Here is a 26,981-nt window from a genome sequence, read left to right as displayed (position 1 = left end):
AACACGTGGCATCGATCAACGCCACGGCTGAGTCATTGGACCAAGAGCGCTCGTGCTGCGTAAACTTTTCCAGGGCATTCAGTGCTGTGGTTTGACAGAAATTGCCAGCATTTACAGGAAATATCTATTTTGGTATACGGTATTTATAACTTGCATTGTGACCTTTCATATGAAGACGTTTCTTGCCAAAAGTGTTCCAATTGATGAATATTAAGAGTTATAGTTTTAGCTTTATGTGTGATATATTACACACTAATAATTCCCTTTGCCAAGAAGTTCTCACCGAGTCCCACGGCTCTTTCAGGAGGGTGTCCAGATCCTGCAGGACGCTGCTGGCGAACGGAGCGGAACAAAGCAGCCGTCCCAGAATAAACGCCTCATTTGAGACCCAAACATTGCACCCCTGCCTGGCTTTGACATTCCTTCTCAAAGACGCCGGCGGGTGAACCGTCAACCGCGTCGGAACATCAACAGGGCGACGCGCGCCATCTCCTCCTTCTCAAATGGAAAGTGGAAGACAAGCCACGGTCGTGCGATTGTGGTCACGCAATCCAAACTAGGCCTCGGCAAGGAAAGGTAGTTTACCCTTTTTACCGGGTAAAAGGGTAAAGGTGTCGACATGCCAAGGGGTAAGGTAAAGGGTAGGGTAAAGGTAGCTCGGAAGAATTACCCGGTAGGGTTAAGGTAGCGCGAAGTATTACCCGGTAAATATGGTACATTGTTTACCGCTAAAAGCTCCGTGGCGCAGTCCGTGGCTTCCATTTAATAAGTAATATTTAAAACAACTTTTTTTAAACACGCTTTTATGAAATGTACTAGTAATGGCAGAACTCCACGACTCCAGGAAGTGGCCCCGAAGCTTGCCATAACGTAGTTGAGCGTGGACAATTAGACCCAAGCCGAAACATAACATGTCAAAAATAATGTTTAAAAATATATATTTTTTTATGATAGAATATAGTATTGTCATCAGTATGACATAAGTATACCAAGTTTGCAGTCGATACCACATTGGGAAGTGCGTTAAAATTGAGTTACAAGATTTGAGGATACGACAAGAAGCGTGTAAAATTGGAATCATCGAGAGTATTCTATATGAATAAAGCGCTCTACCTATAGCATTTACTGTTATAAACCTTGTTCATGTGTAGAAGTACCCCAGTAATTACCCTGTAATCGGGTAATTTGTATGGGATCAGGGTAAAAGGTAGGGTAAAGGTAGGCTCGTTGTTCTTACCTTACCTTGCCGAGGCCAAATCCAAACTATTGACCGTACTGTAAACCCACTGGAGTCTGCGCCCCTTCAATGGAGGAGGAACATCAAAACGACACCAACTTTCTCCTGAAGCCCTTTCGTGGTGCCCTCGACATGGGCACTTAGCTCCTGATGATCTTGCGCGCCGTTATGCAGAAGAATAGAACACCAGAGTATCCTCTACATTGGGATGTTTTGCAACTTCCATTAAACAATGCTCTCGTCATGACTTAGGGTACTTATTTAATAATATAAACGCCCAACTTGATCTGTGATGAATATGATGAACGCTGCACTTTCCGTCGTTTTCATGCAGGGGGCGCTGCAAACCTACGCGCCCCGTGCTTGAACGACGGAGGCGCAGGGACAGACGTTCGATTACGTTGGAATCGATCAGCAGACGGCGGTCGACTCGCACGGCCAGCAGCTCCGTGTCGCCTTATCTCGATCCCGCAATCACAAAAAGGTGAAAGTCCGCATCGAACCGAGCCCCCAGCAAGGACATCTACTTAACGACGAGAGAAAATTCACACGAAATGTCGTTTTTAATTAAGTCTTTCAGATGTAAAATTATATTTGTATATAAACAACTTTCTCTATCTGTCTGTGATGAATATGATGAACGCTTGAGAGAGAGAGAGAACGAGGCGATTCGGTGTTGATTCCCAGCATCTACGTGGCCCCCACCGGCACGACTTTGTCATTTGTTTTGCGAGGACGACAATTTCCCATTCTTTCTAGATTTGAAGTTTTCGTGACTGCAAGGGTCCATACTCTTTGGTTTTTTCGGTAAAGTCACGTAGGTAAAATATAAAATAAATAAAATCACGACGTGATTTAATTTATTTTTATTTTCTTTAATTTATTTATATTTTTTATTATTTTTATTTTATTTTTGACCTACGTGACTTTACCGAAAAAACGAATGTCCCATTCTCCCCGCATACGCTATCACAATCAACAAGTCGCGGGGACACACGTTCCATTACGTTGGTAAGCGCACAACTTTATCTTTCTATGATGAATACTAGGTTGTTGGGGGGCGCCAACAAGCTAATAATAATAATAAAGATTTAAGAAGAAGAAGAATAATAAAGATGACTGTCCAAAAAGCATCAGTGAGTCATAAGGCTTCAACAAGGCCTGGTGGTCGCCCATCCAACCAGTAAGCAGGCTGAACTCTTTCATTCCCAGGTCTCACATTTTCAGGCACCTTCATGGTTTATTTGATCGCGGTCAGCACTCGCTGGAACAGACGTGGAAGCAAGCCCAATGCGGTATATATGCACACGTTTTAATACTGAGTCGACATTTCTTTTGAAAAGAGCTGTGGGCTTTACAACACATAAATGTGGCTTAATGCATGTGTAAGACTACGAAAAGAGCGCGGAAAGCAACGTCACATTATAAAAATACATAAAAAGCATTCATAGTGCATTTAAAATTCTTATCAGGCTAAGGATGCCAACAAAGGATTGTTTTTTTTTTCACGGGACAGTCACGAAGAAAATGCATTGACAATGGCAGTTTTTTGTTGTTGATGTAAATGTTCAGCCCAGCTCGACGAACCCCTCCATCGCCCCCGTGTCCCCTTCTCCACAGGCGACTGGGGAAGCCCTCCCGTGTTTTTTGTTACGGGAAAGAGCAAGGGGGAGGGGCAGGGGGGTAGGGGGGGCAGTGGGCCACGTGTGACGACGGTCGAGACTTGCGGAGCAGTCGTTTCACATGCGTGCACCGGCAGGTGATTTAAGAGGCACGTATGTACGTGTGTATGTTGAACTTCTTACGCACCGTACGTAGCTAACCGTGCCAATCAGAGACTCAGTAAGGGCTGTCCTTGGTAAACAAGCTTAATTACATATATAAGTGATCATTAGCAGGCTGTTAACGGACATTGGTACGAACTCTGCAACCTCGAGAAAACAAATATCTATAATTTCACAGACGAGTTTTTAGGCTGTGTTCCTCCAGGCCCGTCTGAGGAGAGTTTGAAGCTGCGGTGTTGAGAGAAAAAATACTTTAAATGACTTTGCGGAGTGCTCATTGCATTGCTCGTGATGTCTGGAATACCCTCCCACTCCCAATCCGACACATCAACTCCATCACAGTATTATTCAAATCTGAACTAAAGGCCTTTTTTTATTGGCAATCCATTTTTGGACATTGGAGCGATTGGTATAAATGAGCCGCAACTTTTTGGCCACTCCTGTGAATGTTTCCTGGCTTGGCTGGGAAGTTGGTACTGTGCCGGGGGATGTGTGGTGGTAGACCTCGTGGACTCGTTCATCTGCTGTGGTAACTTTCTTGTTGTTGGCGCTTTTTGCTTTGGCGAAATTTATTCATTTGTTTATTTATTTTAGATTTTTGCTTCGTCGTAGGGGTTTCATTCGCTCGGTCGTGGATTTAGTCCTCATATCATGAATGTACAGCGTTATAGGGATGCCATTGGCATGCATGACGCGACATAAAATTAAAGTGTTATTACCGTCATTGTGGTCTGAGTCTTGCATTTTTGAAAACACCACAGCAGGTGTGTCAGTGGGGGATGATATTGCACTCCTGAAAGTAAAACTATTCAAAGTGAGTTTCACGTGAAGGAAGCTTCAAGCTCACAGAGACTCACGTTACTTATTAACACTTACCCTGCCTCATTACACAAACATAAAATTATCGGCTGACGTTTTGGGTAATGGCCCTGCTTTGAGAGCAAAGAGAGGTGAAGATTGATTTGCCGACTTCTAAATTGAAAAAAAAACTGGATTTTTTTATGAAATTGACAAACCGTCTTTAATCAACACATGGATCGTTTTATACTAAACTATTCTAGATTGTTATTTGACCAGGTAAGGCCCACTGAGCTATATAGCTGTTTTTCAGAAGCGACCAGGCCACAAATGATAGCTCAACGAAATGGCTTATCACATGGAAATCTATAGCAGCCACATACTCTGAAATGTAAGTTTCTAAATGCGGAAGGAAAAACCTGAGGATCCGGAGAAAAATCCACGTGACCACGGGGAGAACATGCATACTCCAAATATACAGCAGGTGTCAGGGTCGAGATCGAGATCGAACCCACGACCTCATGTATACCAGACGAGGCGGTTAACATCTCGCTACTGTGGCACCCTCCCGTAACACACGGCGTTGGTACCTGTGTTTTTGAGTCGGGTATTCCTTTCAGCTGAAATTTTGCGAGCGAAAAGTTTCTTCAAAAATAAATCTGAGGCCCATATGGGGGGGGGGGGGTGGAGGAGGGGAGTTCGTGCTCCGTGGGACAGTTTCTTTTAGTGTGTATGTTGAACTTTTTTCGCACCATACCTAGCCAACCGTGCTAATCGGTCGTGGCCAAGAAGCTAAACAGAATGCATGACCAAGTTGACAGGGGTACACAAGCACTAACTCGCCACGTTTAGTCATCACAACTGCGTTACAATAGAAATTATACATATGAAGCTGATGCTTTGCACAATGACAATTTTCTTCAACTCTCCTTCACCGACTGACTGACCGACGCGTTAGCCCATGAAATATTTGTTTCCGCGATAAGCAGTGTCGCTGACGAATGCTGCGGCAAGCCCTTGCGGTTTTGTGCGTCTCAACAGTTAATGTCACACGTCGCTTCAAAGTTCAAATGCGGTTCGCAAGCTGTAACCAAAGACAAATATCCCCCCTGAAGCCTAAACAGACTGTTGGGGCAAGTGCTGTTAGCGAGCACTATGAAGGCCTGCACGGCACACGGAGGAGTTGGTGGCCGGCACAACACAACCGGCCTCCTTTGTCTCCCCAGTGGCGATGTTTACACACTGCACCAGCTACTCATTTGAGGCTGAGTCGACCTAGGGGAGGCCCAGGACCGGTTCAGATAATCGTAACTGGTGTTGACCGTGAGCGGGAATCGAACCTGGGTCGCCAGGTTCGTAGCGCAGTGCGTTAACCGCTACACACACACACGCGCACAAATGAAGGCACTTTCTAGGCAGCTAAAACTACACAACAGAGCTCTCCTACACTTGGGGAAGGTTTCTGGCTTAACTTAAAATGTACATTTGGATTTCGATACCAACATAATTGTTGCGGAGGGTCGCTTAAAGGCACCATCTGATGCTATGCCAAGGCATGTATCTCAACTCAGCATTTCTGTGTTTGTGACAGCGGACTGAGTCGGATCTGAAAACGGCCGGTTTATTGGTTTTAATATTGTTCACTTTGTAAGTTAAAACATATGGAACTTCATTGAATGGTTTTCATTTCACCATCTGCATTTGAATGCAGATATTTGCTTTACCAGGCAAGCAATTACGATAAAAAATATATATAAATGTAATTTTTGTGTTTTTTTTTCTTCTTCCAGAAATAAAAATCCCCATCGATAAAATCTTAAAACAGTGCAGTAACTGTAAACCGCGTCTCTTTCAGAGTTATTTTTCTGAATTACATTGGTGACAAAATTCCAGTCCAATTTCAACGAGGAATATCACAATTTGAGACCTGTGATTAATTAACCTTATTATATATTTACGGTTCTGCTGAAATAACACCAACTTGCAGTGCTTATCTTGAAGTAGTCACTGTTAGTTAGTGTCATAGTCGATCGGATATTTTTTAACTCTCAGCACTAAACTTTAGACCATTTAAAACTCTAGGCCGAGCATGCTCCCCGATAAGTGAAAACAATAAGCCTCTTTGTCGTGAGTTTAGGGGGCCCACAGACGTGACAATGGTTGCGCCAAATGTGAGCTCTGTTGTGGAACAACAGTGGATTTAAATCCAACACTCGATCATGATGTGAAAATAATATCAATAACTGTCGGCTTTGGAAGGCATGCGTGTCACTGTGAGTCTGAGCTACAAGCCAATGAGACCACACGTGAATTTCACGACAGAAGACGTTCAAATTCGACTGTTTTTACGTAGATTTCTCTGGCGCAGCCCTGTGTTTGACGAGGGCCCGGATGTTCACAAGCGCGAGTCCACCTCTGAGGTAGGCCCCTGCCAGTGGCACAGCAGTGCGCTGGCACAAGCCTGCACGCTCGATAGCCACGAGACTGCCTCCTCCTGCTGCTCCTGCGGCCCAGCAAACCACAGCCTCGCAAGAGTCGAAAAAAAAAGAAACGGAACAAAACGGACCTTCACAGTTCAACGGCGAGCCACAATTGGGCACAGCTCCCACGATCACCTTCATTCGCCTGCGCTCACCGTTCCGCTCGCCTCGCTCGCCTCACGATCTTTGGCGTAGTGCGCTTAGCATGAGTCCTGGCGCAAGCAATGAAATGGAACCACCCCTGTTCAATTTCCACCCCTAATCCCTGCACCCCCCCCCCCCAGCCCTGTCCCTGGGCCCCTCCTGACCATAGGTCTCGGTGAAATGGCACCAGCGGCACACTCAATCGCCACACCACTGCCCGCTGCACCCTACCGCACTTCCACCCGCCCTTGCAATTTACCGTCGACGGTGGCGAGCCTCGTGACTGTGCGCGCTCGCTCCGTGCGCCCATAAACGAGGCATCTGCTTGTTTTGCAGCACCTCTGTTACGCCACGGCGTGGGGTAAACAGTGTCAAAGATTATCTCTTCTGTGTTTCTACCACTTAGCACTTTTATCAAAACAGATAGGCTTTGTGTCGTATATGCAATGTGGATGTTCGTGGTTTTTCGCCAATTTTCGTATCTGGTTTTGCAAGGCCTGGGCCATTAATTGCGCATTGGCAGGGATTTACGAGTATTGCATTTATGATGTAATGATGTCTGCTTGAAAACCTCTCGGGACTGCCACATGTAAGTGCATTATCGCTCAAAAAATAACTCAATAACTGTCTGCCCTCCCAGTGGAGTCTGGTGAAGTCATCATCAAAGCTCGAACAAGGATTGTGATGCAGCCTCTCCTATCTCTACATATCACAGGACCAGCAGAAGACCTAAACAACACTTCTTATCTTCAGCCACCACTGACACGGGCAAAAGTCAAGAGCATGAGCATGGAGCCTCACTCATTTCCATTGGTGCAAAGTCCACATTCTTACCACGCAGAGCTGAGTATTTCCAGAGGAAATCCACCACTGTTGAACTATCCGCAAAGTGATACTTCTTTTTCCCGACCGTAGAGGGATGATGGACTGGCATCCAACCCCCATGATCGGGATTCAAATTCACAACCTTCTGACTGCAAGCGGAGCTCAGGGTATAAACCACTGGGTCATGTGGCTGGATTCAAGTCGATATAAAGCGGATAAAATATAACATGCGTACACGTAGACTTGCGTTAATGTGAAGTCAAATGTCTCCTTTTCGGCCACATTGGTACTTCCACAAACCACATCAAGACAGAGAAGCTGTTCAACGAAGTCTCCGGCTCGTTGTGATGGAGCTCGCGTGCCGTCGCTCAGCTGTATTGGCCCGTTCGCAGGATGTCGGGAAAGGAAGGCAGAACCTCTGGGCCTCCCAGGAAAGCCTCGTGGCCATGAGCGCCGCTCGGGTGGCAGGACACGAGGTTGCTCCTCAGGTCGAAGGTCGTCACCACCTGCAACTCGGTGCCAGAGAGCAAGGGAAGTCGGGGAGGTCGGCGATCAGTGGGTGGACCCAAGCACAGCTTCACAAGTCACCACGACCAGACCCGCTGTGATTGGCGGTTGCAATGATATAACATAACAAAGATTTGTTTTGGTTTAGATCGCGTAAGTATAAATGTGTCGTTAACCCGCCACCAATCGACACGGCCAATTCAATAGCTTTATCAAGTAAACAAACCATGCCCATGAGTTACTACTTCAGCCCACCGGTGTGTTGGAGATTAAATGCACGACATTTACGATGTTTCTCCGGTGATTACATCCAGTATCATCGGGCGATTTTTCCAGAATTGCCATTTCGTTTTTGTGACAAACCTTACTAATTGGCAGTGTCGGGTGGTGGTGCATTAAGGACACATTTATACTTACGCGATCTCACCCAAAAAAACATGAATAATATTGGATGCGAAAGTCAAATTATACATCGTTTTATGATTATAATTATGAAAAAACAATAGGTTTCATCCCTACCGTCAGGAGCACAGGTGTTAAGATGTTCAAACTAAAAATAGACACCCATCACGAGGGGTCAAGCCTCCTGCATTCACCACACATGCTTGTGGTAAAACGAACAAACATCCATTGACAATGTATGCATTGTCCTTGCAACTGATTGGCCTACACAGGAGACAGCCTCATTAGCCGATTAGCGTGGTTGGCTACGTATGGTGTGAAAGAAATTCAACGTACATATTATGGCCTTGTCTCAACAGTGTGAGACCAAAGAACGTCAAAAGGTGAACAGCACAAACACAATGCAAATATTACAGCATGACATTCCTGGGTCCAGCAGTTTCATCTATGGGACATTTTTTTCCAGTATCAAGATGATGAAAAAACGAATAAGCTTTAACCTGTCTGGCAAGAATACCGTACAAGGTGTTAATATGTTCAAACATCAAATTGACACCCATCGCAAGGCATCGCGTCTGTATTAACCACACATGCTTTGTGGTTAAACGTGCAAACAAATGTACGTTGGTAATCTATGTCATAGCTGTTTATTTGGTGTTTTAACATCTTAACACCTCTTGCCGTTAAAATGATAAAGCCTCTTAATCTTTTCATCATCTCGATACTGGCAAAAAGGGCCCCATAGAATAATAATAATAATGATGATGATGCTGCTGCTGCTTGCACGGTGATTACTGAGACGTGTCGAGCTTAGTCTCAAGGCTCTTTTACAGGAGGCTCCTTCATTGGGATGTTCCAGTGCAACCGTGAGGTGCTATGAACATTTTTTTTTATTTTACCATGTAAGGCGCACTGAGCAATGTAGCTCAATTCAGAAGCGGCCTGGCCGCAAATGATAGCTCAACGAAGTAGCTAATTGCGTGGAAATGTATAGCAGCCAAGCGCATGTTTCTAAACGTGGAGGGGAAAATCCACACCACCACGGGAAGAGAGACATGCACATTCCAAATTGACAGCAGGTGTCAGCGTCGGGATCGAACCCACGACCTCCTGTATACGAGGCGAGGTAGTTAACGTCACTCATGATCCAATCCCATCACCCGTGTTTCTCACGAGTTTTTCCATCGGATGCGGAAAGTCCGAGAATTACTGCGTCACAACCGCTTCCATCATCTCAGCCGCCGGCACACCACAGGCTTTGCCCGTGGCTCATCCGCGGGGGCCCTGGGACCGCCGCTTGACTTTCATCGGCGCCAGGCGACCACAGAACAACTTTCAACATCCACTCCCCCCAACCCCTGCAGTGCCTTCTGCAAGCTGAAGAGCCGTGACAATCCGTCCATTTTAAGGGTCTGGCTAAACCTGCCCGACAGGTTACGCTGTCTAAATAAAAAAAACACATGTGCGAAATCCCCAACGGAGACAAAACAACCGAAGCAAATACGACTTTGGAGCGTCAAACTCGTTTCCTAATGAAACAAGCGCGCCGCCCCGGGCCATCGTGTGCTGAGGAGATACGGGATAACGAGCCGTGTGTGTGTGTTGCTATTCGCTGGCGAGTCGCAGGTCAGGTTTGCATGGCTGATACGGTGGCAGTTGACATGGGTTGCATGCAGAGGGGTCAATTGTATCAAGGGGGTTAGAGTTAGAAACAATCCCCAATTGTGAGTGTCCTGCCACGTGTTTCCTGCACCAGAGTGTGGACAACACAATCGCACGCACGCACACAATCACAGATGCGCGCACACGCATGTGCACATAGAACCACGTGCACATGGACGCACGCACGTGTATTCAAACGCACACACACAAATATGCAAATATGCCCATAAAGACAAAGATCCCCCGTATCACCTTAACAGACTGTTGGGGAAAGTGCTGTTAGCGACCACCTATGAAGGTCGGTACGGCACACGAGGGTGTCGGTGGTCAGGCTAACCGCTACACTACAGATCCCCTAAGCCCATGCACACACACGCACATGCACAAATGCACACAACAGCCGCCATTTTCCACTTAGTGGAGGTGATGTCACCACAGCGCTTGTGCCAGGCTAGGTGTGCTCCGAGACCATCACGTGAAGCGCGAAAGGCCCGCTGGCAGGAGGTCACGGGGCAGACCCGGGTGCTATGGGTTGACTGACGGGGATGACTGACAGATGCACCAGCTGTGCTCCCCAGAGTGCTGACTCACTCATCATGCACACAACAACGCACGCACGAACTCGCATGCGGGATCGCTTTCTGCCCAGCGGTGTACGCGAGAGCGAGCAAAGCCTGGCGGGGTCTGCTGAGTGGGCGGTGAAGGTTGCTGCCAGCGCATTTACATCCAATAGCCGAGAGATTCCCCATGCAGAGCTCATGAAACCCCTTGGTCGCGATCGCCTCGCGAACCCACAGAAACCCGACTGGCTACGATCCTCGGCCACGATTGGCCGCGAAGATTTAAAATCAGGGCCGCCACAACGAGAGAGCCGCTAGACCGGTACAAAAAGAACCCCTCTCAATGTTCGATTACCGGTTTTTAGAAAGTTGTCAACGGGGAAATATTTCCTGGCAGAATTTTTTAAATGCACCAATTGGCACGCGCCGACGCACGACGGCTAAAGTCACCGCGCAGTTACATTTGGCCTCATTTCTGAGTTTTCGTTGTCGTTGTTCCGCTCATTCACCCGGGAAAGCCAACGTTTTTGTTTCTCGAGGGGCGCTTCCAGCAGGGTCCCACCAGGTTTTCGTCCCAGAAGGCAATGACGTTGCTCCGTGCGGTCCCAGCCGAGTATTGTGCAAGTCACTTTCAGCTTTAGGATGTTGGGCCAATCAATGCCAGTTACGTTTTCCTTTATTGTATTCAAAAGGCACAGGCGCATCGCTGCAGTTGCTTGCTCACGGAAATGGCCTCCACTGGAGGAATCTCCAGAGGGAATTTAGCCTACGCTTCCACGCTGAGCAGACTTCTCGAAAGAGGTTGGCGTACCCACACTCTATCCCACCACGCAATGGACTCGTCCAGTGTGCTACCCATCACACCGATTGGCGCGGTTGGCTTACGTACGGCGCTACGTACAGTGTGAAAGAAGTTCAACGTCCAAAGGTGGCAACCAACCGCCTTTCGTCTCTCACTTGAGAGTCCAGCAGCCCGTACATTTAGTCTATTCACGCGGCAAAACGCGAACCGGGGTTACCCCAGTGACGCAAACAAAAACGATTTCATGAAACCCTCCGCTCAAATCGAGCGCGTTGCAATTCAGGTCAGCGTGAGAGCTGCGCATGCCACAGGGCACGGATGAGAATCCCTCCCGTTAGTGCGCCGGGCCTCTGGCGCTCCACTTTCAGTATTTCGAGTTATCCCATGCGCCTGCCTCGTCAGCTGCGGACGCACGTTTGCCCCAACACTCTCATCCAGCTGTGTCAACTGCGTATGCATGCGTGTACGTTGACATTCTTTAGCACCCTATGTAGCCAATCACGCGAAGGAAGGACCACAAACTACTATTTACTACGACTATTTTTGTTTATGCTACCAGGTAAGGTCCACTGAGCTACGCAGCTCTTTCTCAGAAGCAACTTGGCCACAAGTGATCGCTGCTCTACGTAGTGGCTTGTCATCGTCCTGTAGAAATGTACAGCAGGAGCCAAACTCTAAGGGGCCGTCCATAAATGACGTCACGCGATTTTGGACGATTTTTGACCCCCGCCCCCCGCCTCGTCACACGGCGTCACAAAAAGTCAGACCCCCCCTCAAATATGACGTCACAAAGCTCTGCCCCCCCCCAAAAAAATATAAAACATGCTTCAAATCGCTTTAAACTATTGTCATTGTAGTGCGTATTTAATGTGGCGCTGTACTCTGATGTTGTAGGAGAAAACATTTATCAAAAAGTATATTTAATTAAGTAGAACGTGTTGTCTATATTTATTGAAAGTTGCGCATTTTGAAGTGACGTCACATTTCTCAATCCCCCCCCCCCCACTCGTCACACATCGTCACAAATGTCTGACCCCCCCCCAGGTGCGTGACGTCATTTATGGACGGCCCCTAAACGCATGATGTTGATTCTAACCGTGGAGGGAAAAACTCGAAGAAAAATCCCCATGACCACGGGGAGAGAGACGCGCAAACGCCAAATATACAGGGTCTAACTCACGACCTTCTGCATACCAGGCGAGGTAGTAAACATCTCGTAGCCACCGCAACTCTTGCCAGTGGCTGAGGACAACTGCCGAGCGGCAGCCAACGGAGAGAACGTTCGCCCCCAAGACGGCGTCGCTCACGGGGGAAGAGCGATGCGATCAGCTCGTGGTGCTGGGAGGATTGTTGTGTCCCAGGACGGTGAGGGATGGTGAAGGCTTTGGGGGAGGCCTTGATCCAGCAGTGGATTAATTGTGGATGATAATGATGCTTGATTATCACCCGACCACTCATGCAATGGGCCTTAGCATGTGTGTGTCGGTGCCAATGTGTGAACCGGTCTTGGGCCTCCCCTAAGTCGACTCAGCCTTAAGTGAGTACCTGGTAAAAATCAGCATTGGCGAGACAAAGACGACCACATGTGGTGCTGGCCACTCACCCTCCTCGTGTGCCATGCCGGCCTTAATAGGTGCTGCTAACAGAACACAAACGTTGGCTGCCACTCAGCAGTTCTTCTCATGAACCGTGCCAACCTTGATGGGTATTTGATTACAGGACTTGCCCCAACATTCTGTATGGATAAATCTGAGACTTTTATCTTTGTGTGTGTGTGTGTGCATGTGCGTGAGTGGGGAGCGGTTGTGTAGCGGTTAGCACGCTGCGCTACGAACCCGGCCACCCAAGTTCGATTCCCGCTCATGGCCAACATCGGTAACAATTATCTGAACTGATCCTGGGCCTCCCCTAGGTCGACTCAGCCTCAAACGAGTACCTGGTGCGGTGTGTAAACATCGCCACTGGGTAGACAAAGGCAGTGGGATGTGGCGCTGCCCACCCGCCCCCATGCGTACCATTCCGGAAATTCATAGGTGCTCGCGAAACAGCACTTGCCCCAACAGTCCGTTATAACGGGGGATCTTTGTCCTTTTGCGCGTGAGTGGACGGGCTTGCTAACGTGTGAACGCGTGCGTGCGAGCGTGCTTGCTTGCCTGTGTGCGCGTGTGTGAGTTTCGTAAACCTGCTTCGAGTTACACTTGCGGCTCGCTGAGGGTGCCCCGGCCCGGTCGCCCATGCTGAATGCATGAGCTCCCGCGAGGTAGCCCATGCTGGCGCTGCAGCTGTGTCGAATTCGAGTTGTTGCGAGGCATCAAAGCGCCCGCCGGCAGAACGCGAGCGGCACAATCGTCCCGTGCGTCGCCCTTTCTGCCAGACGCGCACTTTGAATACGAATCCTCTCTGTCATGGGGCGACTTTTTACTCATGTTTAATTTTTCGACCCCAAAATAAAATGTGAATTAACGGACAAGATATGTTGAATGCGATGTTTGTGTTCTGGACAAATAAAGACTTTCTCTGTCGTCAGATCGGTCCTCCCAGCGGTGAAGTGTGGAACGTAGCTGCTCACGCGGAGACGGTCGCTGTGCGTGCCAATTAACATCCGTCTCTTTCACTGGGTTTTAATAGCAGTCAATAAATATGAACGATAATAATCCACACTTTTATCTCAATGGACAAAGCTCCTTTAACATTTCCCTAAAATAGCTGAAAATGGAGTTAACGTGTTAAAAATTTTTTTAACTTCGCGTTAATCTTAAATGATGGGCAAAGGCAAAATTGTGTCATGTTCTGCACTTCTGCCCTCTATCAAAGTAACTCTGATTCGTGTTGACGTAAGTTTCCCCGCGGAAGCCGGGGCAACAGTCACCCAAGACGAATGGCAGCCGCTAACTTCACAAGTAAGACGCGCGCACACACACACACAAACATACGCGCGACAAAAAAATTACTTTCTCACGTTGAGCTTCCAGCACGACCGGAACTATTTTTGCCCGTTCTTTGCTCGGCCAACCAATTGAACGGCAAAGTAAATATCTGTTTGTTTAAACTGAGGAATTGTCGACGGTGACAGGCAAAGTGCCTCCCCGCGTCGCGGCCCCAACGCTGCCTTCACGTCGGCAGACGCGGGTCCCACTCACTCCGTTGCCATTTCGTGAATGTACTGCGTTGACCTATTGACCCGCCCACGCTCACGACGGGTCTCCCACGTCAGTCACCTCGCACACATCTCCAGAAAGTTTAACGAAGTGAGAAGTGCTGTAAAATTACCCGAACACTGGATTCGCATAAATGCCTTCTTTCACTATTTAAAAAGCCTTGCTGCCCCCTGACAAAGTATTTACTACAGCTGCAAAGCATCAAGGGAGGGAGTAGAGGGGGATGGGTGGGGGTTCATTTTTGAGCTAAATTAAATAAACCTGCTCTCCCTCATGGGAAACTGACCTTTACAATAAGCCATTAACATTTTCTGGGCCACTCAGTCCAATATGGATCGTAATAAAAGTTACTTACAAGGCTATGATTTATGCTTTCATTGTCACTTACCTAACGATTGTGTTGGGGCAAATACGGCAGTTTTTAATCTTCGTTCGAAAAAGAGAAAAGTCGAGAAGGAATTTATAAATATATTTTTTATCAACCACAATGCCCTCCTTTGAGCTGTGTCGCTCTATTCTGGATGGGCCATCGGTCAGTTAGTTTAAAATGGTGGGAGGGCGGCATCTGAACCAACCCAAACGCCAGACGTGCATCGGCAGTGGCCAATCGCCCGGTGGGATACGTGTCGCATTGGCTGAGATGTGCGCACGAGAATGGGCACACGCACTAAAGGCGGGTTGAGGAGAGGCAGTGGCGTGGCGTGCTTGGCAAGGGCTCGGGTGCGAGGAATTAAATGGGGAACTCCGTCCAATTTTCCCCTTTCGTCTGAGCCCAGGACCTGAGACTGTATGGTCCGTGGACTGAGAAGAAGAGAGTGCGACCAAACTTCTGCTTCAGTAAAACAATACAGGCAATTCACGGTCGTGCTCTTAGGCCATGTCAAATGATTTTGCTCTGCTGCTGCTACTGCGAGTGCTCACCGGCTGTGTAAGCGCCGGCTGCTGGTGGAAGTGGGCGGCGAGGTCCGGGTGGAGGCCGGCCACGCCACTGCCCACGGGCGCCACGTGCATCTGAGAGACGCAGGCCGAGTACTGCGGGGGGTTCATGCCTTCCACCTCCATCGGTGTGTACGGTGGCACCGGCGCCGCGTTCCACGGGTCCCCGTTCCCCGCGGAAGCCAAGCACGTGCCGATGCCGGCGCCCGTGACCGTCGCGTGCTGCCGCACGTGAGCGGCGGCGGCGGGCCAGCCGCGGTCAGAGCGGCCGTTCTGCATCAATCCGGCAGACACCGGGCCCTGGCAAGGGGGCGGAAAAGACGCCACAGGGTCGGCACCAAAGTCCAGGACCCCTCCCGCGTAGCCGTGGCTCGGCAAACCGGCGAAAGGGCCCTGACACGCGCTGCCATCCATCGTGCCGTGGCCGTGAGCGTTGTTCACGAGGGCCGGCCCGGTGACCCCGCACTGTCCCACAACGCCAGGCATTTGCATCTGGTCTTGCGTGACGTTCGCGCAGTCCCAACCCGGTTGCATCGTCGGGCTCCAGTTTTGCAATTTGCTTCCGAGTGCCAGCTGACCATCCACGTACCCCGAGCGGGCGTGTGCCATGTCATGGGCCGACACAACATTCGCGTTCCACTGTCCGGCACCGCCGCGAGGCGTGCCCTGCTTGGGCAGGCCGAGTGCCGGGACGTTTGACGTGCCCTGTGAAACTACGACGGCCCTGCCGTTTGCCCCGTCGAAGAAGTTCTGCGCCAGGAAGCCGTTGCGAATGTCGCTGCCCTCCGACATCGCTGCCTGCTTTGGCCTCGACATTGGCGCTTTCTGCACGCAGTTCTGCGCCGTCTCGCGGCCGCTGTAGAATTCAAAGCCGTGAGCGAAAGGCGGGCTCGGGAAACCGAGCTGCGCTCCGGACGGCTCTGGACCCACGGCGCCGGCGTTCGGGTTGGGCAGCTGCGACGCTGCGCGGTCGGGACCTGGCGCGACGCAGCAGTCGGGCTTCTTGAGCAGGTCCTCCACAAAGGAGATGATGTCGTCGTTGGAGAGGATGTTGCCCAGGTGCGACGACATCTCCATGTCACCCATGATCAGCTGCCGCTCCTCCTCCACCAGCTCGATGTCGTTGACGTTCACTCCGAGCGTATCCAAGATGTCGGTCAGCTCGTCCCTGGTGCTCGCACCGGAGTACGGCGTCAACGGCGCCCCCGCCCTGCCGCCGTCGTGCTCCTCCAGCTTGATCCGGCCCAGGCTCCGATTGAAGTCGTCATCGCCACCGCGGCGGCACACCGAGCCGCCGGCGGCGACGCTGCTCGGCGCGAGCCACGAGGCGTCGTTGAACGTGTACGACGGGAGGCGGTCCTCGCTGGAGGCCGCCGTGCGCACGTACACCGACTGGTTCTGCAACATCAGCGCGGCCATCAGTGAGCTGGGGTCCATGGGCCACGACTTCCCGCCGCCCCTGCCTCCGGCCGCTTGACTCTCCCCCCCCACCGCCGCCGCCGCTGTCTGTTCCGTTCCTGCATAACCATCGCTGCCACCGCCGCCACCGCCGCCGAGGCTGGGGTCCCCCATCGGCGGCTGGAAGACGTCCGTGTTGTAGAGCAGGGCCTCGCCCGTGGTGAACGTGAACGGGAACTGCGTGGCGCGCTTGCGCAGGTGCTCCTCTCCCTCCTCGTCGCTGCGATCGGCGGACGCGGCAAGGGGTGGGAGGTGAAGGGGGAAGCGGTAGGGGGGGGGTGTGGGGTGCGGAGCGGGGGACGGGGGGACGGACAGCGGTTACGTTACGAAGTCACGGCAAGAGCCGAACGACGGTGGGGCTGTTCTGCCTGCCGACTTTCGTCTGCGCGCAACCGTCGAGTTTGTTGGGCGGCTCATCGGCGCGTGATCGGCGGGGCCCCCCCACCTGAGCGGCCTTTGCGTGGCGATGATGTAGTCGGGGCGGTTGCCCTTGTAGACGAGACGGGCGTTGGCTTGCACCCAGGCCCAGCCGTTGTCTTTCGTCAGCAGCCGGAAGATGGTGAACCCACTCTCACCGGTCTTCATCACTGGGCCGAGAGGAAATGTGAGAAACGTAAAAATGCAGCCGGGATGTAAACATCTCTTTAGAACTGCTTCTTGTTGTGTTTAGTTGGTTAACTCTTCCCCCCCCCCACCTCCGCACCTCCAATTAGCACGGTTGGGTCCATACGGTGTTAAAGAAGTTCAACATACATGCAAGAGGCCATCGTGGATAATAATCTTATTATTACACTGAGTGGAATAACTCCTTTCCAGGAGGGTCCTGCTTTGTGTTTTATTTTATTTTAAGATTTCTTCAGCTAATTAATGTTGTTGTTTATACAACTTGGAGGAAAGCGAGTACCCGGAGAAAATCCACGTGCGTGAAGGGGCAACGCTCAATCCCCATACAGATGGAAACAGATGGCGATTAGTCCACTTGCTGTACTGCCTTCGCCTGGCGAGCCAGGGTGTGGTACTTAAACGGCCGACGGGAAGGGAGCTTCGTAACATTCGTGCGATCCACCGTCTCTCATTGCCTCCACAGTGCTGGATTACAGGCCACATGCATAGCCAACATTGCTCGGCAAAACCGACGATGCTTCTAAAAGCTCGCGAGTGCACGCGTAGAGCCCTCACTTCGGACGTGGTTGTCAGCGCAGTAGAGCATGTCCCCGGCGTGGATGAACTGGTAGCCCGTGCCACGCATGCACAGCTCCATCTCGCTGTAGCCCAGCACGATCCGGCCCCTGACGGCACAACATGACACGGACGAGGGACGCCGGCGATTAGTTGCATAGACGGCGAGCGCCCACTGGCGCCGCTGGCACCGCTAGCAAAGCGCCTGGCGGGACAACTCTTGCACACAGGAAAACTGGAGGTGCAATGATTCACCTGCCCGCAGGCATTCGATGAATCGTTGCAATTTGGGGTAGCGATTCACTTAAAAAAAGCGTGGTATTTCGGAAGACGTACGTCCTGGCAAAAAGAGGCGTTTGGAAAAACGGCGTAGATCACGCCAACGGTTTAATGAGTCAAGAAGAGTTCAAATAGTGCTGAGGGAGACCCATCTGAAATATACACCATCCGTACTCATTATGTGCGAGTGGCAATCCTAATTGTGGTGAACTTAACAGCTGTTTGCGGCTGCCGAGAGTCTTGTGAACCCATCTGTTAATGGCTGCTCGTCGAAAAACAGATTGTATTAGGAGCTTAATCATAAATAATAATTGACAAATCGATGCATCGATGCTAAGCCTCTATCACTGTCATGCAAAACACAGCTACCGTTCTCTCTGTGCCGCTTCACAGTGATCGGTGTTCACGAGCCAGTGACACGATGCTACGTAACTCTGAACGGCCCCCAGATGTTTCCACGCAACAACAACAACAAAAACACGAGACGAAACTTTGCGGTTGCGTCTCACCTGGTCGAGCTAAGGACACTGACCGAAAGAGATTCACGAATAATTGACATCACCGGCGCCGGAAATTAACCAACAAAAATGTCCCGTGCTCTGAGGAACAGCGCGACGAGACCGTGCGAGCGAACGGACGGCGCAACCGCTCCACCGTCGCGCGAGCGCGTGCACGAACTTGGCGTCGCAGCCCGTCGGCGTGAAGTCGAGCTTGTGCTTGGTGCGGAATATGATGTTGCGCGTGCGGATCTCCAGGATGGACGGCGGCTGCAGCGGCGTCGCCACGCCGAACAGCGCCAGCTGCGGCGGAGTCGGCGAGCCGTCGAGCCCCCGCTGGTTCTGCCCGTGCAGCAGCTTGAGCCGGCCCTGGATCAGCAGCGCCTGCAGCCACCCCCGGGGGCAACGTGGCCACGACGCGTTAGGGGCTGGGCACGTTAGGGGCTGGGTGCGTTAGAGGCTGGGCGCGTTAGGGGCTGGGCGCGTTAGGGGCTGTGCGCATTAGGGGCTGGACGCGTTAGGGGCTGTGTGCGTTAGGGGCTGGGCGCGTTAGGGGCTGGGCGCATTAGGGGCTGGACGCGTTAGGGGCTGTGTGCGTTAGAGGCTGGGTGCATTAGGGGCTGGGCGCGTTAGAGGCAGCGCACGTTAGGGGCAGTGTGCGCTGTCTGAACTCCACTTCCCGTGATGTTTTTTTGCGGTCACGATCGACGGCTGATGTGACTCCTGTGTTCGACGTTTAGACAGCTACAGCCGCATTTGTTAATTGTCATCATAATAAAAAAAGACGATTTATGACACGTGCATATTTCACGAATTAGACGCAATGCTTCCATCGGGAACTCATAAGCACGGAGCTAGAGCTCCAAGTTCCTCGTAAGCCACCTTGAATGGGTGAGGGGATCCTGAACAGGTGAAAACCTGAACGAGTGAGAGCTTTCAGCTGTAGCTTGATGCAGGTCATGGTGGTGGTTAATTTAAATGTGTTCACACGTCAACTTAAATTATCCCTCAGGGATCCACGGCAGTGCCGAATGCAGTTGAATCAAAGTGGCCCGAGTTAAATTAACTGTAAAATAAAATTTACTAATTATGGGAGTTTTATTTAGCACTCGTCGATGACCAGGCTGAGCCTGGTCATAAACTCGCTACACTTGAGAAGTTTAATCACGGTAGGCTGCAACCTAAATTCAAACCCTGGATTCTCATCATCAATGTCTTCTCCCGCACTGCGAACTTTATACGTTCGCGGTTGGCGAGTGAGCCAGCGGACGGCTTCGGAAGCATCCTGGTGTATATCAGACTTTGTTTCAGTCACCTATGTTGTAAATTTAGAATGAGTCCACTTATAGACCTACGATGAGATTTATCACACTCGTCAATCCTTCGCGACTGAGTAAACGGCAATAAATCCGAGTCTAGAGGTGCAAATTACAAGCAGCTGCCGCTCTCATCGGGGCTGGGCCCGGCGGGCGTGTGGGTGAGGAGGGGTCGGGCCTAGGCAAGGCATGTGGGTGAGCAGGGGTCAAACCTTGACCCGGCCGGGTGTGTGGGTGAGGAGGGGTCGGGCCTAGGCAAGGCATGTGGGTGAGCAGGGGTCAAACCTTGACCCGGCCGGGCGTGTGGGTGAGGAGGGGTCGGGCCTAGGCAAGGCCTGTGGGTGAGCAGGGGTCAAACCTTGACCCGGCCGGGCGTGTGGGTGAGGAGGGGTCGGGCCTAGGCAAGGCATGTGGGTGAGCAAGGGTCAAACCTTGACCCGGCCGGGCGTGTGGGTGAGGAGGGGTCGGGCCTAGGCAAGGCATGTGGGTGAGCAGGGGTCAAACCTTGACCCGGCCGGGCGTGTGGGTGAGGAGGGGTCGGGCCTAGGCAAGGCATGTGGGTGAGCAAGGGTCAAACCTTGACCCGGCCGGGCGTGTGGGTGAGGAGGGGTCGGGCCTAGGCAAGGCATGTGGGTGAGCAAGGGTCAAACCTTGACCCGGCCGGGCGTGTGGGTGAGGAGGGGTCGGGCCTAGGCAAGGCATGTGGGTGAGCAGGGGTCAAACCTTGACCCGGCCGGGCGTGTGGGTGAGGAGGGGTCGGGCCTAGGCAAGGCATGTGGGTGAGCAGGGGTCAAACCTTGACCCGGCCGGGCGTGTGGGTGGCGCGTGGTGGGGGGGGGGGACAGCGGGAGGAGAGGGGGGCAAGTGTTCACCAGAAAGCCGGACGAGTTGTCCAGCAGGCAGCGGAAGCGACACATGAACTGGCGCTCCAGGAAGGAGGAGTTCTCGGGCGGGAGCTGCTGCGGGTGGAACGTGGTGACCGTGCCCAGACCTTGCTCCACGGCCGCGCGCCCGTCTGCGGCGATCAGAGACAAACGCCCACTCGTCTTCATTACTTCATTTGTTCGTTTGTTCATTCGTCGACTTTATTCGGGACCAGGTGAGAGCTCATTCAGACTACGAGTCTCTTTTGCAAGGCAGAGCTGAATCATCAAGCTATTTTTGACAATCCACTGCTGGATGAAGGCTTCCCCACGCAGATCACGGAGGGCGGGGGGGGGGGTGGAGTTTGACCACACCTCGCCACGTTGGCCAGTGTGGGCCGGTGAGGGGAGCACCCACCCACGGACCAGTTCAGATGTCGCTCGCCACCGATGTGAGAGGCCGCACGGTGCCTGGGCCACCGCACCGCAGCTCCACCCCTTCAATTGCTTTCGCTGAATATTGCAGCAGTGCAGCACAATCCACTTGTGGGCTGTACTATGCTCTATGCTCCCACACATCTGAGCTGGTCTTGGACACGCCCCCCACCCCCCACTTCCCCATCCCACCCACACTGACAGGCACGGTGAAGTATAGCCAAACAACGCCCGTGACCCCGCATGGCATGGGGAGACCTCCACCCAGCAGTGATTTCCCAAACCGGCCGCGCGCACAAAAGCACACACACACAAGCACACACAAGCACACACACGCGCACCTTCTCGGTAACATTTCATCCCCCGTGTGCGTACGCCGTAGTTTTTGATCTTTCACACACGTGTTCCGTGTTGTTCCTCGTTACCCAGGTCCTCCCCTTGAAAGGAGAGAACATCGCTCTCAGTGGGGCACCCCCACCACCCCCACCACCCCCGCCACTGTCGCCCGCGCTAAATCAACGACGCCGTCGACCCGCTCGTTTTTCTCGCCTGAGGGCAGCCCCCCAGAGACCGCCGGCCGCTTCTCACCTCCTTGGCCGCCGTCGCCGCCGCCGCCACGGGCGCCCTGCGTGGACGCAGGGTTGAGCGCCCAGTGCAGCTGGCGGCGGAACTCGCCGCGGTCCTCCGTGTGGACGAGCTCGTACACGCTCTGGTGGACCACGTCGCACTGCGGCGGCGGCGGCAAGAGGGAGGAGGTTCGGAGTGACGCGAGAGCGGGCGCAATGGCTGCACACCGGCGCGATGCGAGTTCCCCGAGAACGAGCGAATTGAATGGGTGGACCAAAGCCATTTGCCGTCGTTAGTTTAGTGCTGGACACAACCACATTTGCCAATGTGATTTAAAACTTTAATCCTTGCCCATGTATTGATAGTTCAATTTTAATGTTATTGAGGGACTGTGTGTTGTCTAGGTGTGGACGGGGACTGTTCATCTTGTTGTTTTGCTGCCTTGCCCAAACTTGAAAATTGGTGTACTTATGCAATTTGAACGTACATACTTAATATATTTATTTTATTTATTTTGAGTGATCTGCTTACCTTTCCTATACTTTGCACTCCTATGTTTGTTGTAACTTTCTGACCCGCCCCTACTGAACGCTTCATAGCTCATCGGATTTCTCCAGGATAAATACAGAATCTGATTCTGTCTCCCATTTGCTCGGTTTTTGCCAATCGGCCGCTCACTTCGTCTGTCGTCATCCAGAGCCCATCGGCAATGGTCGCTGTACCCGGGGGGATTTAATTTTCTCGCTGAATATGATTTCGAGTCGCCCGTGGACTGGCGCGGGCACGTGACTGGTAGCTGCGTTCATAAACGAGAGGTACGCTTGGATGTGGTGTGTGCGGGAATGGAAACCGAGATGTTATCTCCCATGACAGGTATGCAGGAGGTCGTGGATTCGAGCCTGACCCTGATGCCTGTTGTATATTTGAAGTTTGCATGTCTCTCTCCCCATGGTCGCGTTTTTCCCTCCACATTTAGAAAGATGTGCTTCGAGTATTTGCCTGCTATAAATTTGCACGTGATAAGCCACTTCGCTGAGCTATCATTTTGTGGCCAGGTTGCTTCTGAAAAAGAGCTACACAGCTCATGGGACCTTACCTGGTAGAATAAAAAATAGTTTAGTAGTTTTTTTATGAAGCTCCTGGTCGTTACTCGCCTACCTGTAGGGCCCCACGACGCTCAAGCGTGGACGCATTAATCGCTGCGCTGCAGAGGTCACCTACGTGACCCCTGCATGACTCTCCTGTCCCCCCGGCATCACGGAAACTCGGCGGAGGGATTGACGGATTCGCTCCGACGCGAGCGAGCGATGTGACCTCCTCGACGGGAGGTCAGGAAACGGCGCCGGAGGCGGCGGTGGCGAAACCGGCGGAAACTCGGCGAAGGGAAGAAGAAGGTGAGAGCGCAGCCCACCTGGTGGAAGCCGAGGTACTCCTGGATGGTGTGGGACGTGTAGAAGACAAGCCCCTCCGCGGTCACCACCAACGCAAAGCCGTGCAGCGCCTGCACACGCACGCGACACAGCAAGGCGACGAATCTCAAAGCACCGCGGGGGTGTGCGCGTCACAACGCACGAAGGCAAAGATCACCCGTATAGCCTTAATAGAGTGTTGGGGCAAGTGCTGTTAGCGAGCACCTATGAAGGCCGCCACGACACGCGAGGGGGTGGGTGGCGAACACCACGCTGTTTGTCTCCCCAGTGGCGATGTCTACACACTGCACCAGGTACTCATTTGAGGCTGAATCGACCTAGAGGAGGACCAGGCCAGGTTCAAATAATCGTGAGCTGGAATCAAACTTGGGTTCGTGGCGCACCGCTCTCCCCGATTACCTGCACTCACACACGCGCACAGTGCAGCTGTGCGCGTGTGTGAGTGCGGCTGTCATTTTCTATAGACATTGACGTCCGCCTACGCGTCACACCCCAGAGTGGAGTCGGAGAGGTGTTGGCCGCAGCGCTCGCGCGCCAACCGCTACACCGCCGCGACGCAGCGAGGTGACAATCTGAAAGCGCCGCGGGGGCTGTGCGTGGCAAGAAACGGGCACCAACACCGTGCACGCGACGGTGCTCACGTACTCCGCGGAACGTGCACGCCAGGGGGCCAGTGGCGCCGCTGTTCAGGGTGTGCAATCCAGCGACCCGAGCTCCTTTCTTGGCCGCGGGTAACATCGGCGGTGAGCGATGACCGAAAACGGTCCCGACCGGCATGGCAAAGTACGATCAACCAGTTGCCTAAAGCCTCACGCAGCACGGGGAGGCCTCCTCACCCAGCGATGGGTTGACAAAGGTACACGTGAATCATCGTGAGTTGACGCTGTGATTTTGGGCTCGCTTTGATTCCCAGAGGGACTGGAGGTGGCTGCGCAGTGCGCTAACTACAGCGCCACCGTTTCACCCTGCAATAGCAAAAGAAAACATGACCTTTATAACCTGATATTAGTATATCCTTCAAAAGCATTAATTGGTCTAACTTTATTAATGCTCTCAGGATGTTTATTTCCCCATAATTGACTCTGCTGTAATGTCGTTGCTGTTGTGGTCTTAGTTTTACTGTCACGCTACAAGAGGATATTTATTTATTTATTACGGTCACATTTCTGAGAAAGGCCCGAACCTTGCCAGAAATGGATTCTCCTGCCGTAATGGATTCGCATTCGAGAGTTTGAGTAGCAGCCCTGTAAACGTGGCCATGTTTAAAGGGGGGGGGGGGGGAGGCGTTCTTCAGTTCCCCCCCCCCGCCTCCAGACGTTTGGTGGTGAGGGCAATCACCGGACAGTCCCACCGAGCTGTCCTCGGACCCGACGGTGGCCACCGGGTCCGAGTGGGTGGCTGTCCCTCCCTCCCCGCCCCCCCAGGGCCGGATGTGACATAAAGAACGACGCACGCCCCATTGATCACCGCTTCAGAGAACATTCTGCCGCGCTCGCCGTCCTGAGGCCTTGCCATTTTGCTCGTTCATTATTTAAAATCGTCCCTCCCTTCGAGCGTACGGACGAGCCAGACACGGCGCCACTGTACGCGTCGTTCACGCGGAATGTTGCAAACTTCACCCTCGAGGGAACGGCTTCTGGGGTGTTCCCAACGTCGGGGAAAACTCTACACGGCGCAAACGGCTCCGATCGTAATGATGACAAATACCAGAGTGCGCCTGGTGGGACAGGCAATATATATGTTGTTTTCAGTGCCACAAATGGAATCCTCGAGGCTGCTCAGAAGGTTATTGATGAGTACGTGGCTGACGTGTGTGCAGGCGTAGCGACTGCACCGAGGCCCAGGTGGCTACACAGAGGTTGGGCACAGTTGCAGAGGGGGTGGGTGGGGTGGGTGAGGTGCCCCATATAATTAACTCGCTCGACTATTATCACGAGCTTCACTACCCGGCTTCGCCTGGACTTGGATTCTTGTCTTGGATTAATAGAAGGCCTACGCGGAGGGTTGGGGGGGGGGTGCGTGACGTCAACAGGCACACTGCGTGACGCTGCCGGGTGACATCACAGATCTGACGTCACCACTCACTTGCCGAGCAAAATATCTCCATTATTGCGCACCCCCAAAAGTCTGTTTTTATACTTTTTGCATTGTGTACAGTCTGGAAGCTACCCACATGCCAAATTTGAGGTTTGTTGCATGTTGGGAAGTATACTAAACATTTCGAACAGACACACATTCACAAATTTCCCTTTCATATATATTACTCATGGGGCTCTGCCAACCACACTGTGCCGCTCATAAGCATGGCTGCTGCTGCTGCTGATGAAGACGATACATGGGTAAGGTCCTGAGAGGTGGCGGCAATATGGAAATGATAATGATGATGATACACCTGGCCCTCAAAACGCAGGGCGGATGGTATGCGCACACGAGGGTTGATCAGCGCTTGAGCCTGCGATGCCAAAGTGCCAAAGCAGGCAGCCTGCCCTTGCTGCAACCCTCCCCCTCGCCACCCCGCTGAGCCTGGACAGGCCATTCGTCTCCGAGGCTTAGTCGTCCCACAAGCAGTTTATTGTGCGAGTGCGGCCGTAGCCGGGACGGCGGGAGAGCCAAAACTGACGCCTGGCAGAGGCAGGGAGCTGCAGGTCGCATGCGGCACGAACTTCAAACTCTTAGCACAACGCTCCCGGCAGCCTGAATCATCATCAACATCATTGCCATATCGGCAGCAGCCATCCCTCGTGAATGCTGCCATATTAAAATCCACAGAGCTCATGCCCACGAGCCGATTGCATCGCTCCACTTCCTCGGACGCTTCAACACAGGAGAGGAACCCCCCACTGCCAAACCCCTGGGCTCAAAGGTCAACAGTTCAGTTGTTCTTTGAGCTGTATTCTAAGAAATAACTCGTCATAGTCATCATCGGCAGCCACGATCTATCCACTGCTGGATGTAGGCCTCCCAAAGCCATCGCTATCTCTCACGGGATCGCGATGCAAAATTCCATTATACTCCCGCGCACGCTGCTGTCGACGCTCCATTTCCACAGTGGGCGCCCCCCCCCCCCCCCCCCCTCTCGGGCGCGCTCTCTCCTTTGGCTGCCGTTCGTCTCGGCCAACGAGAGAAAGTTTGTTCGGCCGCTCTGGACCCGCAGACGGCGTTTGTTCGCTGTCTGTGCATGTGGGCAACCACAGCGTTAATCCTGCCAACATGTGTGTACGGCATTCAGGGATTAAACACTCGTAGGTACGGTTTGATCAATGCACCCGATGCCTCGACACAAACCAAGAGGATCAATGGGCACGGCAAGTAAGTTGGCTGCGAGGGCTTCTACGAAGCGGTGGTCTTGTACGCCTCAACAATGATATCGGTCGCCCACAGAACGTCCGACCCGGTTCACGGACACCGGAAAGTCAACTCTGCGCCACAGCTCCGGTGCTAGGGGGGGATACTGGGTCAGGCCGCGCACCACCAAATCTATCCCTTTAGCCAACCCAAGTTCCCTCTCCTCAGCGCGGCTTACACTGCTACGGTGCCCCCCACCCCCCACACACAACTGCTCTGCTACTCCCCCCCCCCAATCCAAGAGTAGCTCGAGCTGGGCCTGGCTTGCACCGACATAACTCAACATTCCAGTACGCCCCCCACCCACCTCTGTCCAT

At 52.3% G+C, this 26,981-nt stretch overlaps 1 protein-coding gene across 3 annotated transcripts in view; it reads right to left on the bottom strand.

The window, feature by feature from the left end:
- Positions 1-2,530: 2,530 nt before the first annotated feature.
- Positions 2,531-26,981, bottom strand: part of LOC133344754 (aryl hydrocarbon receptor-like) — a 49,488-nt gene continuing 25,037 nt past the window's right edge. For all 3 annotated transcript variants that reach the window (XM_061554884.1, XM_061554886.1, XM_061554885.1), the window contains exons 4-11: positions 23,301-23,390; positions 21,911-22,049; positions 20,897-21,039; positions 18,890-19,092; positions 17,933-18,042; positions 17,199-17,340; positions 15,281-16,973; positions 2,531-7,774 (exon numbers count right to left, since the gene is read on the bottom strand). In XM_061554884.1, coding sequence (XP_061410868.1) covers positions 7,637-7,774; positions 15,281-16,973; positions 17,199-17,340; positions 17,933-18,042; positions 18,890-19,092; positions 20,897-21,039; positions 21,911-22,049; positions 23,301-23,390 — 2,658 coding nt within the window. In that variant the 3' untranslated portion in view covers positions 2,531-7,636. The remainder of the gene's footprint in view (positions 7,775-15,280; positions 16,974-17,198; positions 17,341-17,932; positions 18,043-18,889; positions 19,093-20,896; positions 21,040-21,910; positions 22,050-23,300; positions 23,391-26,981) is intronic.

The sequence above is a fragment of the Lethenteron reissneri genome, chromosome 20 (genome assembly GCF_015708825.2).
Source record: "Lethenteron reissneri isolate LAM-NWPU_2019-01 chromosome 20, ASM1570882v1, whole genome shotgun sequence".
In the NCBI taxonomy this organism is placed as follows: Eukaryota; Metazoa; Chordata; class Hyperoartia; order Petromyzontiformes; family Petromyzontidae; genus Lethenteron; species Lethenteron reissneri.
Note: the sequence above shows the minus strand (reverse complement) of the source record. Positions and strands in the feature narration are given on the sequence as shown.